Source organism: Mesoplodon densirostris, chromosome 18 (genome assembly GCF_025265405.1).
Source record: "Mesoplodon densirostris isolate mMesDen1 chromosome 18, mMesDen1 primary haplotype, whole genome shotgun sequence".
Lineage (NCBI taxonomy): Eukaryota > Metazoa > Chordata > Mammalia > Artiodactyla > Ziphiidae > Mesoplodon > Mesoplodon densirostris.
In genome coordinates, this window is record NC_082678.1 from 62,751,372 (window position 1) to 62,773,877 (window position 22,506).

General features: G+C 41.8%; 1 protein-coding gene and 1 non-coding gene across 5 annotated transcripts; both read left to right on the top strand.

Moving 5' to 3' along the window:
* Nucleotides 1-961: 961 nt before the first annotated feature.
* Nucleotides 962-1,046, top strand: LOC132479432 (small nucleolar RNA Z195/SNORD33/SNORD32 family). The gene has a single exon (XR_009530547.1). It is a non-coding gene; the product is annotated as a small nucleolar RNA Z195/SNORD33/SNORD32 family (small nucleolar RNA).
* Nucleotides 1,047-10,719: 9,673 nt separating this feature from the next.
* On the top strand, nt 10,720-16,392 carry TMEM100 (transmembrane protein 100). Of its 4 annotated transcripts, none has more exons than XM_060081370.1 (3): nt 10,720-10,781; nt 13,526-13,668; nt 15,164-16,392. In XM_060081370.1, the coding sequence occupies exon 3, from the start codon at nt 15,228-15,230 to the stop codon at nt 15,630-15,632; it is 405 nt and encodes a 134-aa protein (XP_059937353.1). In that variant the 5' UTR covers nt 10,720-10,781; nt 13,526-13,668; nt 15,164-15,227; the 3' UTR covers nt 15,633-16,392. The 4 variants fall into 4 exon arrangements, with proteins under 4 accessions (XP_059937353.1, XP_059937354.1, XP_059937352.1 ...); XM_060081371.1 differs by lacking the exon at nt 10,720-10,781 and adding an exon at nt 11,088-11,155; XM_060081369.1 differs by lacking the exon at nt 10,720-10,781 and adding an exon at nt 13,278-13,378.
* Nucleotides 16,393-22,506: the final 6,114 nt, after the last annotated feature.

The window sequence follows — 22,506 nt, forward strand, 5'->3', positions numbered from 1 at the left end:
GATACAGATCAGATCTTGTCCTATGTGCATGTCATGCAGACTCCATTTAGATACAAAGGGGTGGGACTGGGTTCCTAGGGAGAAATTAAACCTCTCCACTTCTGCCTGGTCTATATGAAGCAGTTCCCTGGTTACCTCCTCCAGGCTTTGTGATTGGTTGGCTGTGAAAGTGAGGGAGGAGGGAAGTATGCTGCTGATGAAGCTGCAGCAACCCGTAGTTGCAGGCCCTGGGAGGGGGAGGGGAAAGGAGAGCTGAGCAGCACGGGGAAGGAAGAGCCATTTCTCTCCACCGACTGCAAGCTCTGTGCTCACAACTCACACCTCTCTGGAATCCAGTGGCCTCTTTGGCCAGGGAGTCCGCAATGCCGGATATTTTCATCCTGATGTTCTTTGCCATCATAGGTCTGGTCATTCTGTCCGACATTTTCTGTCTGCTCTAGGGGCCCGCAGCGGCGGCGTGGAGCCTGCAGGAGAACAGCTCAGGACGGGAAGGATGAAGCCCACCACCCTGCTTGTGGACACACCAGTGGATTTTTGCTTCTGGTCATTATTTCGGGTATTGATTCAAAAACAAAACTACAAGAGTTCCTGTGTTCCTATGTTTTTCTTAGATGCATTGATGTAGTATTTCCCAGACCACTCTGAAAAGAATGAGAAAGGCCAACTTCTTTCTTAGGGACTTAATTTAAAATACAATTAACATTAAAATGAACAATAAAACCCACAATATGAAGGATTTTTAGGTAGAATGGGTTGGGAATGGTGTGCAGGGAAGGAGGGACTATTACTTCTTAGTTTTTTCTTCAAGTCAGGTGGTCAAAAATAGCTTGAAATCCTATATCAGTCTCTCCCTCCTCATTTTAATTTTTTACTGATCTGAGTCCACAAGGAAACAGTTTTTGATCAGCAATGAACAATCCTGGATTCTCAGGCTGCCAAGCTTTTCAATAAAGTTGTCCATGAGGCTGGTGATGAGGACTTTTTGCACTCATGTTCGAGTTTCCCAACCATGAGATGACTCCACATTCATTACCATCTGAGGCCACCTGTCTGCCTGCCTGGGTCAGGCAGCAGGGTCCTCGCATGCCCCACTGAGCAGGGCTGCTGTCCTCTGCCCACAGGCATGCTGCCCCATAAGACCAAGGGAGGCCAGGCTGCTCTGGACCACCTCAAGATGTTTGATGGGATCACGCCACCCTATGACAAAAAAAGCAGATGATGGTTCCTGCTGCCCTCAAGGTTGTGCATCCGAAGCCTATGAAAAAGTTTGCTAACATAGGGTGCCTTGATCATGAGGTTAGCTGGAAGTCCCAGGCAGTGACAGCCACCCTGGAGGAAAAGAGGAAGGAGAAGACCAAGATCCATTACTGGAAGAAGAAGTAGCTTATGAGGCTATGGAAGCAGGGCAAAAAGAACAGAGAGAAGAAAATTGACAAATTCACAGAGGTCCTCAAGACCCATAGATTCCTAGTCTGAGCCCAATAAAATTGACTGTTTATTCTTAAAAAAAAAAAAAAAAAAAAAAAAACTGTCCATGAGTTCTTCAGATAAACTAGTAGACAGGTACATCCATTCTATAAGTTCGCTTAAAATTCTCAAAATAGGAAAATTTTAGTGGCTAATGAGCAGACAAATATCCTCCAGAGCCATCTTCTTACAAACAAATCTCAGAAATCTGCCTAAGATGTTTTAAAAAGAAATTGCAAGAAAAATTTTGGAGCAGAATAATTGTCAATTTGTATGGAAACAATGTCCTATTCATTGTTGTAAACCATGTGTTATTGTAAAAATACACAGAACTCACTATTTTAAAAACACCTACCACCTCTTTCAGATGAGATATCCCCAAGCCCTATATTGACAGGAAATTATTATTTTAATCTTAAAGAGATGATGATGAAGTATAGAAAAAGTTGGAAAATAAAGATTAGCTATGATGCATTTAAAAAGTAATGGAATGAGTCATGGTAGCTTTCTGACATGGTCAGAAACTGCAAAGAAAATACTAAGAGGGAATCAGTTAACCTGTGCAGGCTTCTATGTTCTCAAATGTAAAATGGAAGAGCTAGACTAAATGGTTATCAAGCCCTCTTGCAGCCCTAGCAGTATATGCATGCAGGACTTTTTGACTTGTTTGTATAGTTTTACAATTTGTGAGTGCTTTTGCAGCCTACATGTTTGGGGCATGAAATGGTTAGTGGGAAAGTCCTGGTCGGTTGCAGCTGGAGGAGAGTTGATGGTGGTACACACACAGACACACACACACACACACACACACATGCTCACACTCGCGTATCAGAGCCCACATTTCCCTGTGACAGAGGTTTTTCCCAGCTGAGCTCAACCTGGAAACTAATTCATTCTGCTAAAAGAAGGGAGGGAGGTCTATAAGCCAGCCCACCACAGCGCTGGGAGAGCATGCAGGCAAAAATGATGGCATGCCCAGGGTGTAAAAGGAAGTCGTAAAAGCAGGTCAGCAGAATGAGAGAGAGAGGTTTCTGAAGGTAATAGCTAACTGGAGAGGCATTCCATAGGGTGTATTGGAGGAAAACATCTTTACAAAGAGTGGATGAGACTCCCTATTAATGCCACACATTCTGTGCAGTTGCAGGTGCAAAACCTAATTTCCTGCCACTGATATTAAAGGCCAGGAAACAAGGAAGCCACAGTCCCAACACAGAACAGAATAGGGCTCAAAGAATGGGTTTGGCAGCTCCTGGAGGCCACAGAACATCAGACAGACCTAGAGCAGAGAAGGCTCCCTTAGGCTTGGCTGGATCTTTATCAGACCCGCACAAGTGTATATGGGGGCAGAGAGTTGAAACTTTAGGGTTTCTATAGTGTGTTGTACAGCATTATGCTTAGTCTTTGTGGTAGTCTCATTCCATATCACAGGTTCAATCAGTTCAACAAACTTTCTTGTATTTATAGTGTTCCACTTTAAAGAAATCCTCTAGATATTGTTATAAAACATTGTATTGTTTGCACAGACCTGAATTTTCAGTGCTACCCAGACTTTGTGCCCGGAGGATAAAAACATGACAGCAGCCTGTCTTCCTCAGGACACGTTGCCTTGACTAGGCTTTTTCTGCACTTTACACTTTCATAGACCCACTCACATTCCATCCACATACAACCCGAAGGCACAATGCTGATGTTTCCAATGAGGGAAACTGAGACACAGAGATGCTAATTGATGTGTCCAGAGTCACCACATTTTAAACCGTAGAGCCAACCAAGATAAGCTAAAATCCAGGTCTTCTGACATCTAGTACCTCAATAAAGTTTTGCTAAGGAAATGTGTATTACATGCCTACTGTGCATCAGGTGCTATGCCTTGGCACAGGGGACACAAGGATACATTTTGCAAACCCCCTACTCTTGAACTCTCAGAATCTCAGAGGAGATAAACAAGCAAGCAGAAACTTTCCACATTATTTGCCTAGGGCTATGATATTTGTAAGTGTAGAGCAGTGTCCTCAACCAGGTACAGTTTTGCCCCCCAAGAGACATTTGGCAGTGCGTGAAGACATTTTTGGTTCTCACAGCTCGGGAGCTGCTACTGGCCTCTAGTGGGTAGAGCCCAGAATGATGTTAACATCCATCAATGAACACTACAGCCACCCACAGCAAAGAATTATCCAGCCCCAAATGTCAAAAGTGCCTAGGTCAAGACGCCCTAGCATAGAGCAATATAGGGACACAGTGGAAGGAAATTCAGGTCTGCCTGGTCCAATGACAGAGGAGGACTTATCACGGAAGTAGGTGATGCTTGAGGTATCAGGAAAAATGAGTAGACATCATCCTGAGTATAGGTAAGAACCAACAGGCAAGAGGAACATGAAATAGTGTGTTGTATTTGCAATTTGATCTAAGCTGAAGCTGACCCTTCAATGAAAAGGAACCATTGATGTTTTTAACCAGAGAACCATGTGGTTAAGTGCACATACTCAATAGTTTGCTATATTAGTGTCAAGCAGAGGATCTCAAACTTCATTTGGGATATGAATAAAAAAATGCAGATTCCTGACCTACCAACACACACACACACCAAACATCTTGATGCAATAATACAGTAGGTCTAGGTAGAATCCTGAAACACTTTTTTTTTTTTTTTTGTAAGTACTCTGTGCAATTCTCATGCAGGTAGTCCAACTCCTCACTGGTATACAGAATATATTTGATGGTGGTAAAATTATACTCCTACCACAAAGAAAACAAAAAGGAATTTCAGAAAGAGGGGAATATATAGATTCATCCTTGTCTCTGCTCTAATCCATAATGTGAGGATCTGAACTGGGTGCTTATATAGGAATCTGTGTTAATGCAAGTCATAAAACAGCACAGCTGCTCCCTTCTGGATTCTGTGACCTGGGGCAGGAGAAGCACTAAGGAAGTGCACGCTCCATGTGACACACCCTTGGCAGCCCGTGGGAAGCTCAATTTCTTCTCCAACTTGAAAAATTCTGTGCCCCAAAACCTTATTGGTACAGCAGTACCTGCTTCCCGTTCCCAGAGAGACTCACCCTTGGGCTTTAGCACCAGTCTTCCCTAAACCTGGCTGCTCCTGTGTCCTGTCACTTTAAGATGTGAGCTGAGATCTCGGACTTATATCTCATCGTGACAGTCACAGCAGAGTAAGGCTCCACCAGTGGGAATTCTGGCCCCTGATGCTTGCCTTCCAAATTCAACTTGCCATCTATGGCTTAACTGATTTCCTTGGACACCTCACACTTCTTATTACATCGGCTTTGGATCAGCAAGAGTGGAAATTAGTGTGTAAACACTGCAATCCTAGAATTTCTGATTTGAACTGGAGGAAACCTTTGCACTGCAGTCTGTGTCTGAGCCAGATGTCTGCAACTCTCCTCTCAGGGAAATAGATGAATATCCACAGTAAGAGGTTAATGGCTTTGCTGACAGATGCTGCACCAGGGAATATTTTTTTTAAAGAGATTTCCTGGTAGCTAGGGTAGTTGTGTTAGCTATTTTCCCAAGTTGTCTCATCTACGTTCTCTGATAATGATATGGGAAATTATAAGACCCCAAATAGGCTTTTTAAAATAGAATAAAAGGAAAGAATACTAAAGAACCTACAGAGGGTACTCTGAGATCTGACAAATGGGACCCTGAGAGGTTGGGTGTCTTGCCTAAGGTCAACAAAAAGGAAAAAATAAGATTCAAACCCAAGTTTCCTCACTTTCAGTTTATGGCTGTTTTCATTGCACAACTAGAGTATAGAGTCAGAAATGTTAATTTTGTTGTGGAAGTGATCCAAAACCTTACCCTGTAACCCTAGAAAGAAATAACAAATCAGATCAGAGCTGTAAAGAAGCCTTTCCAAACTAAGTTTAACTTAGAAGATAAATAGAAATAGTCAGGGGAGAGAGGTTCCCCTGAGACCATCGAGCCCCTCAGATTGGAAGTCATCCAAAGATATCGATGGCAGATTTACTGACCAGGCTCAGTGGCCAGTTGGAGTTCAAAGTGGACTTGACGCCCTCAGTGTGCACGATGGAAGAAACATCGTGTTCTCATTCTGTGGTCATGCACTGTCTTGGGATCATTAGTTTCATCAAGTTTTACAAGTGCTTTTACAAAGACAATAATGCCCATTTCCTGTATAGTTTACTTAAGTAAACAAGGAGACAGCAAGGTACCGTCTCCTTTGTGAAGCAAGACTTTAAAATTTTTATCTGAAGAAAGAAAGCAAGGGATCTGTTCTCTGTATTGTTCCATAAGATAAGTTCATAAGATAAATAGTTCTAATTTGACCTCAGTTCAGCTGGGCAAATGGTTCCCTTTCCCACTACCCACCCACGTTGTGAACACCAAAGACTTTTTAAGTGGATAAAAATATTTCCAAACAGTTTCTTGAGCTGATCCTATTCCCATCAATGGGTCACTACAGGTGTTCTGTGGGAAGGTGATTGCATGTTTTTTCTGGCAAAATAATTTTTTCTAAACCCAAGTTTATTCTGGGGTGAGTGTAAACTCCTATGAGCAACAGAAAACATGCATATGATCTGAACACAGAAACAATAATGCATAGGGATAAACTTTGGAGTCAAACAGGCTTTGGTTCTAGTTCTGGGCTTCACCATCTTCTAAATGGTGACTTCCCAAAACAAGTCCCTAATCTTTTTATTTATATAATGGGACTGTCTGGCAGCTACCTGCTGGATTATTTATGAGTATTAAATGAAATAATAAATTTGTAAAAAGTATATAACACAAACTAAATGTTCAATAAATATTTGTTTATTATTAGGTACAGCCTCTTGTTGGGTCTACAGGGTACCCACCATCCAAAGAATACTGGAAAATGCAAATAATATTTGAGTAATTCAATTATAACTGAATAACTAATGTAATTAGCACTAAATAGCTGGACATTTTGAAATAATCCATTTGAAAAATGATCTGAGCTTTCAAGTTTATATCTGATTTCAATGTAGAGTCATCCTTTTACTTGTTCATTTATTTGGCAAAAACTTCCCTTACACATATAATTATTAATACTATCCTTCAGGAACTTATGGGAGATTTTCCAGTCAACATGATCTTGGAAAACCCTAATGTGAAGGCTTGCTTACAATGCATGAGGCCCAAAACAGGACATTTCTAAAGAAATCCATAGTGGACTGGGACTGCCATTTTTTTTTTAAAGCTTTAACTCGTGGGGCAACATAAAATTAGCTCTTAATATCAATAACAGACAAAGGCTGTTTCTCCAAATGTGAAGTGATTGGAACTCTCTATACGAACCCTTGGAGTAGTGATCAATGGGAGAAGAAAACATTTTCATCCCCAGAAAACATCTTTGAGGTGCTTTTTTCATGCTATAGACAACTGTACAAAAGAACTGCATACTTATGTTCTCGTTTTTGACGAGTTTAAAATTAAACTTTAAAATTGAATCAATATATTATTTGCATATAGTCAGTACATTTAAAGTCTCAAATCTGAATTTTTAAAATATTTATTTCTTGTTCCAGGCAGAAAGTTAGCAATCTCAAATCATGTATGTATATTGCATATGTATCTGCAATTTTGTGTGTTTGCATGAAATGAAGTGAATTATAAATCCAATCGTAATTTTAGTGGAAAATTCATCTGTGAGACTGTGACAACATTATTTGGCAACTAAGACAATGCTTCACAAATTAGTAGTCAGGCAGTAATGCCACTTTCTCTAGCATTTGCCTCTGTGTTGGAGAAATGGATAGCTATGCTAACCACACTAAGTGTATACCCTCCGCACCGTGCCGTCTATTTCTGCTGACAGTATCACCAAGCTATTAATTACTTAGGCTTAAAAACCTTACAAACCCCTCTCCCTTGGTAATTTTACCCTGAGAAATCCATTGCCAACTTTTACCAATTCTGCCCATTGTAGTGACTCCCCACCTGTATGCATTTTCCATTATCAGGCCCCCAGCACTCTCATGTGGACAGTCACAAAGTTTCTCTAATTTGCACACTTTCTGGCTTCCCCATTTTGACTCCCCAACCCCAGCCCCCCGCCCCCAACACTTTAATGCATCCCAACACTTTAATGCCAGGCTACTACTGACAAAGCAAAGAGCCGACCATGCCATCCTATTCAAAACCCACATTGCTCTCAACATAAAGTCCAGACTCAACCCTGAGGCAATGATCTCACCAGCAACAATTTCCAGTCTTATTTGGACTGCTCCCTGTCTGCCCCATGCTCTCTCAAATTCAGCCACACAGGCTACTCAAAGCTCTCTGCAGATTTGCACTTTTCTGAGCTACGTTTATATATAGGCTGTTCTTTCCAACTAGAATCACCTTCTCTCCTTCCCTACTTACACTGTCAAGTACCAGTCTACCATGAAGCTTTCCCTCCCACCTGGACCAGACTGGTTTCATCTTCCAGGGGTCTCCCATAGCAGTTTGGTATTCCCTCTAGCAGAAAGATTACTTGTGGCTTTCCTGTCCTAGACTGTAAGCTCCCTGAGAGCAGAAATCATGCTTTACTTACTGGTTTCAATATGCTCAACTAGAACATTCAACAAGTTCTTGGCACCCAAAACGTGTGTAGTAAGTATCAGTGCATCCCAGGCAAGTTAGGGACTTAACGCTGCTGAGTTTTAGTTTCCTCGCTAGTAAAATAAAAATACAAAGACCTGAGACAGGGTCTGTATATCAGTGGTGCATATTAGATGATTGATAAGCCTTATTGTGTTCTCTCCTCTTCAAACTGGATGTATCACGTAGGTCGACTCAGAAGGAAGCAGCCTGGAATTAGACCTGGGGGTAGTGGCACCCTCGACACCCCCATTTCTTTCTCTAAAACCTGGAGATAACAAAATCTACTTGTGAACATAAACTCAACATTCCTCTTACTTAAGCGCAGAGCTTAAAATCTATGGTTTCAACTGAATGTTTCATCATGTGGAGGAGGGCCAGACTGGTGAGCCCATCCCATGCCAGTCATTTCAAGACCAGAGCTACACAACTGGGATATGACGAATCAGGTCAGAAGGTATGTTCTGCTCTATGAATATGGAACAAGAGAAGCTAACTGACCCTTACAGAACATTGTAGATTATTAACTTTTAGAAAATTTTACTTGTTACAGGATGGTTTCAAATCCCCAGGACCAGACTGATGTTGAAACCTAGAAATGTTGTGTTGATTTGGTGTGGATTGGGGTCACATGATGTTTGTGCACATCATTTTATGGACAAGTGACATTTGTCACCAGAGGCTAGGGGGAGATCGCTTCTGTAAAAAGGCATAGAAGGGCCCCATATTATCAGGGATGAAGAGGAGGGGCAAAGCGGAGAGGGTACTGTTGTCCCTCCCTTTCCTTCTCTGGAAAAGGCAAAAATGGTGGGCTGTACAAGCCCCTGAATACATGATCCATAGCCCAGTAGGGGAAGCTGACCCAAGTGCTGTGCACTTGTCTTGGGAAAGTGTCAGTCCAATTTGCTATAACTCTTTACCTCTGAGCTTCCTCATCTTAGGCCCCCCAAAAAATAATGTACACAAATATAAAGGATTGTGCCAGATGCATGGGGATGTTATCATAGCTGTTTTAGTATATACTCAGATTTTGAAACAAGAAAATCAGCCTCTTCTCATGTGAGGCCAGAATGACAATTCGTTCTTGATGAAGTGAAAGATAGTTTATTCATCCTTCCCTAAGGTCCCACCATGTTATTTGATTTCAGCAATTCTGTTTTTTTTATGTTTATGCAATCTTTCATAGTGACTCAGAACAAAATGGGTAAGAGAATGGTGACCAGAGTGTACATCTAAAAGATGTGTTTTCCTTTCTATATCTGTGTGGATTTTATGAGTTTGGGGTACCTTAAAATTGACCAGCAAATAGTAAAATATATATTTATATCTGAGGCATACCCATTATTCCACTTGTTACTATCAGATCTCCTTATTTGATGTCCTAGACCTCAAAGAGAAGTGCTTTGGGGCAGGGGTAGGAGTAGAAATAATATGACCTGTTATCCAAAATGAAAACACAAGCACAGATCACTTTCCAAAATGTCCATGATTTCAGAGCTTAAATGCAGACACACCCTTAAAAGAAGCATTGGAAAGAAGAAAAATTGGCCAGCTTCCCAAATCTCACTGAATCCAATTGGACTGGGCGATGACGGAGATCAAAGGCATGTGGCGACTGGACAGAGAACTGGGAGGAACTGGCATCTTCAGGCCTGCTGAAAATTAGCCAAATCAACCACACCAAGCAAAAGCAAACTGAAAGTAAATATGGGAGAGTAATTGAATGCACATGGGGGTGCTCTTCACAAAATGAAAAGTTTGTGTGTTCCCAAAGGAGAAATTTTCAGGTCTTCAACAACATCGACCCATGGCAGGAACAAAATAGTGCCCTTTCTAATTGAGAAAATGAACCCTTTTGGCTTCTACTGAAGGGAAACAGGCAAAATCTCCTCTTGGTCATGGTACTCACGGTTTTCCTTGTCCTCCTCCACTTCTATATCTCCCTTCCCTAAATAACTTTGTTTCTGGCTTGTTTCTAAGTAAAATGAGATTTTTTTTTAATTTGGGGGAATTTTCTCCAGAACAGCAAGTGTTCCTAATTCTGCTTTTTATGATGCCTTTGGTGGAAGTTTAGCTCAGTTGCTCAGAGATGCGATTTTCCTGGGTACCACCATTTCCAGGGTGCCTCGCCCTCTCTGATGAACAGCACTGATAAGACCTCTCCTCTGGCTTTAGGGAGAGGGTCCACACAAGGAACCAAATGCCATTTCGCCATCAATAGATCTCTTCTTCCTTTACTCCTCTTATTACTTGCTTGTTATGGTGAAAAAATTAATTTGCCTTTTCACTCCCCACTGCACATACTCTCCCAACCCCACACCCTCCTAGAAGTATAGAACAAGGATTACAAATTCTTTTCTGCAGGTTCACAGTTTTACAGAGGGATAGTATCAGAATGGGGGCTTTGGATAGGGAAAACCTTGAAAATGGAAGCCCGAATGAGGATACAAAGAAAGAAAAACAAAGGAGGACACTCTTTCCAAACTTGGGTCCCTTTAAAAAAAATACATGGATTCCATTTTCATAGAGGGAAATATGGAAGAAAATACAACAGCACTTAAGGAATTTCCTCTCATCAATTTTCCTCTGGTCCCTTAATTGTGTTTAAGCCTTGGTGAGTACTTTGTTTACAGTCCCTAGCGTAGTGATTTGCATCACAGTCTCTGGCTAGCTGTTGGCCTGGCCGGGAGCTGGCAGCTGTGTCAGTCCAATTCTGGCTGGGAAAGGTAAGGATCTTCGCCTTGGTGTTTGAAACTGGGAAAGAAATGTGGAATGTCTTTGGAGGGGTGGGGTGGGGTAAGAGGATGTAGATTTAATTCATGAATTAGAAGATTTCTGAAAAGTTCTCCATGCTTAAAGGAATCTCCTGGAGGCTTCTGCTTAAAAAGAGCCAGAAAGATTTCCTCTCCCTTCTGAAAGAAGTCTTGCAGAAAGAAGGCTTGCTGCTTTGTGAATGAGATTTTGCATCTGGGGGCAGGTGTCTCTTAAGGCACTCTCAGGAATGTTTAATATCTTATAGGCACAGAGAGGAGGGAGGAAAAATCATTCAAAGACATCAGGCATTGATCACTAGGAATTCTTTGAATTTTAATTTGAAGAGGTAAGAATCATTTAAAACTGCAGGCGTTCTTGGGTATAATGATAGGTATCTATTCTTTAGATATAAGTTCTGCTTTATCCCAAAGCTTTCTACTTCTCTGTATTTATCAAAACAAACCATCAGTTGTCTACTAGCAATCTGAAGATGTGCATCTGTGTATCTGGGCAGACGCACATACTCTAAAGAAGAATAAGGGTGAATGTAACATCTGAAGCCTGAAAAGGCTGAGGAAAGCTTGGGTATTAGAAAAAATAATGACAGACCAACCCTGCTCCCAGTGCACAAATGCATTCACTGTCCCTCATTATAAGTTCAGCCAAGAGGTCACCATCCAAAAAAGGTGCCTCTGGCTTCTCTCTGGAAGGAGTTCAAATCATGTACCTTTGACTTTGACAATGGGGGAACATGGTCAACAGGAAAGGGTGATGATATGCAAAGCTTCAGTGGGGTTATTGGATTATGTTGAGGGAGAAAGCAGCCCCTGCTAGAAAGTAAAGAGGAATTGCCCCCGAAGGCCACAGTTCACAGTGGGAAGAATGCTGCTCTCATAAGGAGCTTCTCACAAACCTCCAATTATGTGGCCCGTGGCTCCCAATATCCCTGTCCTCCCAGGGCATTGCTGGCAAGTGCTGAAATGCCATAGTTCTAAGTACCCCTTCTCAAACACCAAGTGACAGCACTCCTCCTGGAGGATGAATGTGTCCCTTTATATCCCACATTTTTAAAGTCTGAGGATAGTCGTGGCCGAGGCCCTCCAGGTACTCATCATCCTCAGCAGGCTGGGCTCCCCCGACTCAGCCAGGCCTCAGGAACTTTTCAACTTTATTTCTTTTTAATGAAGAAGCCCTTTCTCTGATTTCCATTCTAGAAAAAAGGACTTCTGGCCCCTCTCCCTTTATGACAAAATCACCATGGTATGATTTCTAGACAAGGATGGAAAGAGTGGGCTATCGTAGAACAGAGATGAGATGCCTGAGAACGTCCATGCCCTCCACCAGAAGTCAGAGAAATCTAACAGCTCGAGAGAAAGAAGGAAAACGAATCTCTTTCAAGATTTAATTTATATTTGTAGTATTAGTTGTATCAATTAAAAAGCTATTATTCAAACTTGTATGGATTAAAAAAGAGAGGATGGATAACTTTGAGCTACAGAAGTATCGGGATGAACTTATAATAGTCACCCAGTATTATCTCATTTTTCCCTCCGGAAGACAATCTGGGGTTTTAAAATTTTAAATAGCTTATCTGTAAGAAAGTCTAAAGCTCTAAGTCCGTTTGCAGACAGGGGGTGGGAAATAGACCTTTATTGTTTGAGAGAGTGACATGTCAAGCCATATACATCTGAATATTTAAAATACCTTGCTCCTTTAAGTGGGTCGAGGATCTGCAGGTTGACATCAGCCAGGAGCTTGGTACAGACCTATTAAATCAATCTACATTTAACAAGCTCCTTACATAATTTGTGTGCTCCTTAAAGCCTACAGTTCAAACCAAGGGTTTCTCTCTGTGTGAAATTTGTCAGATTACTTAACCTCTCTGAGCCTCATTTATAAACTATCTATAAACTCGTTTGTAAACTAGTGAGAATTAATGTTAATGCATGCGCCTTGCAGGTGCTCTATAATGACAGTGATGGTAATGATGATTTCAGCATTGCCGAAGTTACCCACTTCCTAGCACAAGTAGTAATCATGTTTAAATCAAAATGACTGTTTTTCCCCCTTAGTGACAAACATTTGTATCTCCCACCCTTGTTCCTAAATGAATTAATATCAAATAAGGGAGGGTGGTGTGTGGTGGGTTAAGCTTCAGATGGCCAGCACACATATATGAAGAAAGAATACTTGGGAAACCTGGGAACATAGATTTTTGCTGGCTTAGAGGCTGGATTCAGCTGCTCAATGACTTCACAGCTGTTCCTCCCGCCCTAAAAGTGTCTATCCCTTCAGCTCTGTCCCCTTAGCTGGGTCTGCAACGCTGACTCTGGGATTTTCTTGTGAAAATGCCTGCTGGGCGGGAGGGAGATCTGGAGGTTGGCTGGGGAAAAAATGAGTAATGCAAAGCAGTGCACTCAGTAAATGCTGCAAGAGAAATAAATGTAAAAGCTGCCTCCTGTCTCTAGGGACTCTAGAATGATCCTGACTTATCATGTCACTGAGCAGAGCTGGGGGAAGCCAAAACTCGGAATCTGCTGGCAAGGAAAAGAACGAAGGAAAAAAAATGGTAGGGAGGGGCAATCCGGCGGGGGAGGAAATAAAAAGAGAGAGAGGGAAAGACAAGCGTCATTTAGGAAGAGGTAGGGTAAAAGAAAGAGCTCCAGATTCTAAAACCTGCCATACAGTATTTTATTATATCTTTTTTTTTCCCCAGAGGAGATCCCCGTCCTGTCACTTTATTTACAGACGTGCTGTTACAGGCTGTCTTCCCAGAGGTCGCAGAAGAAGCTCAGACGCTGCTGTTCCTTCCCTCCCAAGTCCAGTGGTCTCCTTGGTAATGGACTGCTTCTCTCTGAGGTATGGGTCAGTGTAAGTCTTTGGGAGACGGAGCTTCATTTTCAGGTTAGCTGAAGTCTCAGCTTTGGGGTGGAGATTTTTTCTTTCTTTCAGTCAGAGTCTCAAATATCCTTTTACTGGCCTAGCCAGTATTTAAGGTATCATTGAACAGCAGTGATTAATTTGGTGATTAAAAATCCCATGCAAATAGGCAGCTCTAACTTTTAGTTCATTGCACAAGGAGTGATATTTTGGACCTCCCAGAGCAAGGAAGAAACTGTGAGGTTTGATTTGGTGTTGAATTAGTTTTCAGTGGGTGCTTAATATGATCAAAGTATTCATCTCACTGAAATCATCTCCAGTATCTTCCTTTAAATGCTTTCAGTAACTATAACTGCTCAACCCTTTAGCTGCTGGATCACTTCTCGATGGTAAAGGAGAATGACGTACCATGTCTGAGCAAGAGAAGAGTGTTCACTGATTTCTCATAGATGGCGTTTCAACCAGAGGCTTTTGATCGAGAGTCTCAGATTTCACCCTGAAATGTTCAGCTTCAAAATATTTAGAAAGATACAGCGCAGCGCAGCAAGTTTTTGTACACAGCAGCGCGGGGTAAAAATGAACTTGTAAATCTTTATGCTTGTCTAGTATGCTTATTTTTTTTTAACGTGGTACATATAATATCAAAATTCCTTGTTGAGTTTAGTGGAAAATTTGTGAATTGACAGCTAATTATCGTAATAATTGATCTTCTCTTTAACATAAAAAAAGCACAAAATTTTGTCCAAAAAAATGTTGAATTATTTTTCTTACTTTTCCCTTTTCAAACGGATCAGAGGATATTGCCGCATTTTAGCTCACATATCCTAGCCTTATTGTCCCTGAATTTTTGCCCAACTGCACCCCCATCATGGACCCAGGATGCATGTTTCGCTGTATTTAATAGTTACAACAATATAGACTTGTTAACTGTCAGTTGATGTAGAAGAACATCATTTGTACGCTGATTGCTGGTCTTGACGTTGCTTTGGTGCACAGCGAATGGGCAATAGTTTGGAAAGAGTGCATGTTATGCCCGGAAACGCCGGCAGAGTCTAGGTTGCTGTGAGCGTGGAAGGGACTGTGCGAAGTGTTGTTTATAACGTGTTCTCCTCTTGAATGAGGCTGTTTTGGGATTAAGATTGAGGCTTCTCTGTGTGTTTAGAGGAAAGAAAAGCAATAGACAAAGCAGAAAAGCTTGTAAAACATTTGCAGACCGCCAGAGTGCATTAAGCACTGTAAAGTGCTTCCTGCTTTTTATATCTTCCCTTTCTTTATGGTTCTCTGCTTTATCTTGCTTTCTTCTCAATGCAAAGAGAATGCAAACAATTAGGAAAACAATATATTAAAGTTGATTTTCACATGCATCCATGCCTCCTAGAAAAGAACACAGTGGTCTTTCCCCCAGCTCTTTACTCCTACTTGTGGGGCTTACTCTGATGCATTTAACTGGTATCTGCTGTCTTCTCCTCCACAGCTTCCACCCTGGTGAGACCGCCCAGGTCTAGTCTGTGAACTCAGCTAGGAGGCATACTGTAAAAATGACCGAAGAGCCCATAAAGGAGATCCTGGGAACCCCGAAGTCTCCCAAGCCAGTGGCAATGGAGAAGAGCTCCAATGGTGAAGTCATGGTCACCATGGTCCCCCTGGTCAATGAGATTCAGCTGACAGCCGCCACGGGGGGTGCTGAGCTCTCCTGTTACCGCTGCATCATCCCCTTCGCCGTGGTGGTCCTCATCGCCGGGATAGCGGTCACTGCCGTGGCTTACAGCTTCAATTCCCATGGCTCCATCATCTCCATCTTAGGTCTGGTCCTTCTGTCATTGGGACTTTTTTTGTTAGCCTCCAGCGCCCTGTGCTGGAAGGTGAGACAGAGGAGCAAGAAAGCCAAGAGGCGGGAGAGTCAGACGGCTCTCGTGGCAAATCAGAGAAGCTTGTTTGCTTAGGACTGAATGAGACCAAACGGGATGTGTGGTCTGAAGGACCTGCTCTCACTCCGTCCGCCAGTGCACCCAGGACTGGTGTGGGAGAGGATGGACTTGGCATTGCCGCAGACCAGAGGCATGGGGGTGGCCTGAGGGTGGAGGATGGATGGGGTTCTTGTCTGTGAGCAATGACTCGTGTCTTCGATGACAAACTTAACTCTGAGGGCTATTTCTAAGACTGAAAAATCAGTTTTTCCTCTACATTAAACATTTTAGGGGTCATGGGAGGTGTGTGGCATTAGACAACATTTGGTTCACTTTGGAAAGTAGGCAAGAGAAGATGAGTTCTGGCACACCAGCAACCTGCCTCCAAAAGAGATAACTTACGCTATTAGGATGTTATATCATAAAAATGTTCTGCTGAGAGTCTAAACGGCCTTGAACTTTGCATACTCCTGTGAAATTCTGTGATCATTTTTTTTTTCCAAAAAGTTGATTCTCTAGCATCTGTTTTATTTTTCACTTTCAGTAACTCATCACTGGTGGTACTTTTCTTGAAGAATAAACTAATATTTTTTTTTATGTTTTAACATTGGACAGTTTTTAGATGATCGTAATGCTGTGTCAGAAGTTTAGAAAAAAAGGTAAAATGTGTAGCTACTTGATGACATGCGGGGATAAATTAATATTAAAATAATCCAATATAGCACTTTTGATGATTTTTATATTAAAGTTTAATGTACATTTTATTCAAAATAATAAATACTCATTGCTGCTGAAACTTCTTAAATGGTTATTTCCATTGTAGTTACTGTTACTGCAGTTCCGGATTGCCCATCTTTCCTTTCCTCATTGACAACGACATCTCAATTGTGTTTCTCTCGAATGGACATGTTGCTTCTTCCTAACTTAACTAAAAGATTTTTACTTTTTATCACATCATTTTTTTTCACGACCTCTGAAGAATAATATGAATTATGTTTATTCTAAAAGATTTATATGCCATTATAATTAGGAAATCAATGCCCTGGGCCAGGAATTTTATAATGTGTTGTTAAATGTGTGTTACATATTTATCAGATCAGTTGTTAAATATTTGCTTAACATATTTTTGAGCACCAGCTATATACCAGGCATTGTGTAGATTCTCAGGCTGCTTAACTGAGTTAGCAATAATACAATGCAAATAACGTTACTGCTTGAATTCTGTGAATATTGAGCAGCTAGGACTCTACGCCATAACTCTAGCCAGAAATATCCCCGGTTCACGTCGTTTAAACCATATTAAACTAGAGTGGAAAGATAGGCACAAAGCCTTTCCTAAACCTTGGAAAAACAAAGCAAAACAAAACAAGCCTAGCATAGCACTTTCGATGAAAGACATTCTATCAAGGACTTTAATTAAACGTGGCAGGAGCCCTCTGGCACTGACTGCTCCCTGGTGCTCAGGTGGTTTTGTTAAGGGGAGACACCTCGATGACCTAGTTTCTCCTGGCTTTGAAGTTCAGATGGTGAAAGTCTGGAGTTGTTGAATACAATTATCTTGAACACATGCGGGTGAACACTCCTCTGGACCAAATGCAAGTGTATGGCATTGTGTTTATGACAGCAGGAGGGATACTGTGTTTTGACATGCTTTTTTTTTTTTATCTCAAAGATATCCAAAAGCTCCCCACTGCTTGATAAAGAAATTTCTCAGGTTAGTATTCAAGGTCCTGCTCTGTATGATCCAAACAAATGTATCCAGCTTTCATTGTTACTCCAACCCCAAAACTCATGAGGTAGCCAGACCAGACGATTCCCCATTCCTGGATCAGGCTTCAATTTTCCTGCCTCCATGTATGTTCAAACTTCTGTTTTCCCTCCTGCATAATGCCATCCTTTCCCTCTCCAACTCAGACATATCCAAATCCTGCTTCTAGAGCCCCAGCTTAAGTGCAACCACTTCTCAGAGGTTCCCATTTATCTGAAAGGAATTGCTCCTTCAAGAGGCTCTACCTATTTATTCTCTGATGGCAACTTTCATTTTCTATCACGTGAGTACCATAAATGTTTTATCTTCTTCCAAAACTCCTTATAAGTGCATAACGTGTCATATATTTTTAAACCCCTAATAAAATGTCCTGCACAGATTAGGTACTCAATAAGTGTTTGCTAAATGAACGAAAGAATAAAAATCAGAAAGTGTTGAGTGTTTGATCCAGAATTAGTTTGTTTTAATCTCATAAAAGAAAATTCTTTAGTTCTCACCTCTCCCAAAATAGGTCATCCTACTCCACCCTGCTTCTACTGGAAGCACCACGTCCAGGTGAGTATTTACTATCTTTGTATAACATTTCTCTAGCCATGCCTGCCTTTCCAACTACTTGAAAAGTAAACTTGTGAATTATTTCAGGCCACCAGGGGGCCTCATGCTGCTACCTGAGAGTCCCAAAAGAAACCCCATGGAATGACTGAAGTTGTAAAGACTGAAATAGGATCATACCAAAAATAGAGATATCTCTCCTATATGTGAGGAGTTGGAGAAGATCCTCCAGGGAGGCCACCCCTACCCTCCTCCCTAAGCCACTTTGCAATGGCTAATTCTGGGTTCTTCTAGTAAATACAGGAAGGTCTTGCCCTGTTGAGGAGCCTCCAGTCACATTAAAAAGGTGTACACACCTGCAGAGCTGTAAGGCACAGAGATAGTCCTATGTACTGTGGCTCCCAACTCCCACAAGGAGAATAAACCCAGACTTGAATCATGATATCACAATTATCTCATAGCATATGTCTTTAATGGTCAAGGTTTGTCTTTACAAATGGTTTGATGATCTAATGATAAGCAGGTGTTAAATGCATGCATAAGCGTGATGCAGGCACGTATGTATTGAAAAGATAACCTGGTCCTACCCTGGAGTATCAGAAACCAGCTATCACCTGGAAGGATTTTCCCTAAACCTCATACATCCTAGAATGCACAGGAATAACTTTTAACCCCATCCTGGGCAGCAAGTCTCTGCCCAGGTGAGAAACACAGCCATCTAGGGAACTGTGCTCTCCCCACTTCACTATCTTGGTTGATCTAGGAAACCTTGCCTAGAGAAGATGGCAAGGTCAGATGGATCACCGAGGTGGCTGAGGCCAGATAAGCCCAGGAGAGCCAGATCACAAATCCTCAGACCTACCTCTCTGTTCCACCACCACCACTAGACAGACAGACAGACAGAGACAGAGACAGAGATCCTGGTTTGTACCGTGTTATGGTTTTGAACTTGGAAGATCTGGTTATGAATCCCAGCTCTCCTGTTAAACTAGTCAGGTGATCTTGAGAAGTTAAACCTCATCTTTAAAATAAGCTTAGCTTTAAAGAAGTGATTTAAATGTTGTCATCTATAAAGTACTACACTCTTGCAAAATTGTTATTTTTCTATCTAATGTTGACCTCAGCTTCTTTCTCTACTTATTGTCCCAACATGCCATCAAGCATCAAGCAGCCCCCTCTTTTGGTTAAATGGCTTTAATTAGTCACTTGTTTAACCTTGACATTATCCACGAAGTCTCTCTAGACCAAAATAATCTGGGGAAAACACCTGTTCCAAATATGAATAATAACTTACATTTTCTTAATATTGTTATAATTTTTGGTGCTTTCACATACATTGGAGTCATTGTAAAGGTATATTTAATACAGAAATTCAATTATGTGTCTTTAATAAAAAAGAGATCAAGAGAGTGAGAAATCTGCCCCCTACCTCCCCTCCTCCCATCCCCATTCCAGCCAATCTCATCCGAGGCTGCCCCACAGAGAGGAAGACCAGAGCAGGAATCTAAAGAGAAGCAAAAAAAAAAAGTAAATTCCTTGTTCCTGGTTTTTGAGCCTCAAGGGCATCTTATTGATTTAAGGCTTATCTAAGTAATTTTCAAAGGTAATTTGTTTACACTCAATTTTTTACATTACTCTTTGACCCTGTATATGATGGGGCTCAAATGTATCTGATATTACTCAATATTCTCCACCACACATTGAGGCTATAGTGCATGTCCACCCTACTCTCAAGCAAACTATAGTTCCGAGAGGGTAAGTGGTTTATCCAATCAAGGTTTCACAGTTGGTGAGGCCTTGAGTCAGACCAATTTGTTGACCAGAGATTATAGTTATTGCAGGTTTATGCTTATCTGTGACAGATATCATTTCCAGAATGATAGGAAAAGGAGACCAAAAAAAAGGTGTGCTAATACCTATTTTCAGAAAACTCTTTTTAAAGTATAATATGTATAGAGAAAAATGTATAGCTGAATGAATTTCACACACACACACACACACACACACACACACACACACACACACACACAAACCTGTGGAACCAGATGAAAAAAACAAATATTGCTGGTCCCTCAGAAGCCCCCCTTGAATCCACTTCCAGTCATTATTTCTCCAGGAGAATATCCTCACTCTAACACGAGTGGTCTTGCCTGATTTTTAACATTATATAAATGGAATTGTAGGGTGTGTGCTCTTTGTGCCTGGCTTCTGTGCAATATTATGTTTATGACGTACATCCATATTGTTGCATGTCATTATAAAGTGTTTATTCTCATCTCTGTGTAGAATTCCACTGTATGAATACACCATCATTTATTTATCCTTTCTGCTTTTGATAGGCGTTTGGATAGTTTCTAGTTTCTAACTATTAAAAGTAGTACTTGTGGTAGCCAGGCTCCCAGAGGCCCCCAAAAATGCCTGCCTCCTGATATTCACATACCTCCTACATTGTCTCAGGTTGCTTTGTGTGACCGATGGCAGAAATGATGGTATGTCACATCTTCTGTGTGTGTGTGTGTGCGGTACACAGGCCTCTCACTGTTGTGGCCTCTCCCATTGCAGAGCACAGGTTCCGGACGCGCAGGCTCAGCGGCCATGGCTCACGGGCCCAGCTGCTTCGCGGCATGTGGGATCTTCCCAGACTGGGGCGCGAGCCCATGTCCCCTGCATCGGCAGGTGGACTCTCAACCACTGCGCCACCAGGGAAGCCCTGGTATGTCACTTTTAAGACTGGGCTATAAAGACACTGAGACTTTCACCTCGGCGCCTCTCTCTCCCTCCTTTCGTTAGGGGAAGCTGTCTGCCATGTTGTGGGGACACTCAGGCCACCATGGAGAGGCCCATGTGGGGAGGCACAGAGACCTCCAGCCAACGGTTAGAGAAGAGCTGAGACCTGCCAGCAACTACCTGAATGAACTTGAAGGTGGATCTGTGTTCCCAGAAGACAGTTTGACCAAAACCTCATGAGAGACCCTCAACCAGGGCTGCATTAGGTGATTATATGACTTTAGTGGGATCTTGGCACTCATGTCTCATGGGCCCTTTCCTCCACTAAGAAAAAAAAAAAGACGATTTTCATCTATTGCAAAAAGGAATTTGTACTGACAAGCACTGTGAGCTCCAGGCACTGTACGTACTGTGCCTAATGGGTAAATTGGCCCTTCATCCAGCTAAGCCACAGATTCCTGACCCACAGAAACTGAGATGATAAATGTTTGTTGTTATAAGTTTCTAAGTTTTGGAGTAATTTGTTATTCAGCAAGGGATAACTAATATTGTGCTATTATGAAATTTCTTCTACATGATTTTTAGTTTACATACATACACAACGCCTAGGCTGAGAAAGACCTAGGAGTGGAATCCCTGAATTAAATACAGGATGGGTAATGTGTTCAGCTTTACTGCCAGTTTTCAAAAATGTTTGAATCAATTTATTCTCCTACCAGCACTATAAGAGTTCTGGATGCATAACATCTCCATCAATTTTTTTCATTTTCCATCTTTTCCATTTTAGTCATTCCAGTGGTTATAACATTCACTTTTAAGTATATATTTCAGAAAGGCGATGCCCCACCAGAACTTGGGACATGATAGGGCAGAGCAGGCTAGAAAATGGGAGATTAGAGAGGAAATATAAGATTTAGATTTGGGCTTTGAAAAAGCGAAGCAGCAAGAAATAAATTCTTAGGGAAGTGCTCTGAGACCAGGAGCTCCCAGACTAGAGACTGGGAGTTTAACTCATAATGTGAACAACAGCATTTACCAAGCACTTACTAAACTCTAAACATTACTGTCTGAGCTTTGTTTGAATGGATGATCTCACTTGATGAAGTAGATCCTAATATTATCTGTATTTTACAGATGAGGAAACTGAGAGACAGATTTTTTTTTAATTTAATTTATTTATTTTTGCTGTGTTGCGTCTTCGTTTCTGTGCGAGGGCTTTCTCTAGTTGTGGCAAGCAGGGGCCACTCTTCATCACGGTGCGCAGGCGCCTCTCACTATGGCGGCCTCTTGTTGCAGAGCACAGGCTCCAGATGCGCAGGCTCAGTAGTTGTGGCTCACGGGCCTAGTTGCTCCATGGCATGTGGGATCTTCCCATACCAAGGCTCGAACCCGTGTCCCCTGCATTAGCAGGCAGATTCTCAACCACTGCGCCACCAGGGAAGCCCCTGAGAGACAGATTAAGCCAAGTAATTAAGATCCACGGCTAGTAGAGTAGGGTCTATTACTTAACTGCAATGCCTGTACTCCCAGGTACATAGTAACCTTTCAATACCTGATTCTTGAACAAACATCCCAACAGAAGCTGAGGAACACAGGGTCAAGAGTCTAAGCTAACGCTAAAGACCAAGTCAACAGTTTTGAGAAGCTAGGACTGAAAATGCAGACGACCTCTGAACCATCTGCCACCAGAAGCCTGGTCTTCTTCTAATATGCAGCATTTTCCAAATATCTACACACTCTTATTAGCGAACCTGGGACCATCTCAGGAACCCAGCTTCATCTGCCACCAAAGCTGGTGCTTTCATTCCCAGCCTCCTTGAGTTTCCTGTGTGGAGTTTCCTGAAACTGGAGGCAGGGTACAAC

Bases quoted from the DNA above. Each gene is read 5' to 3' on its own strand.
- TMEM100 (XM_060081370.1), top strand. From the start codon at position 15,228: ATGACCGAAGAGCCCATAAAGGAGATCCTGGGAACCCCGAAGTCTCCC.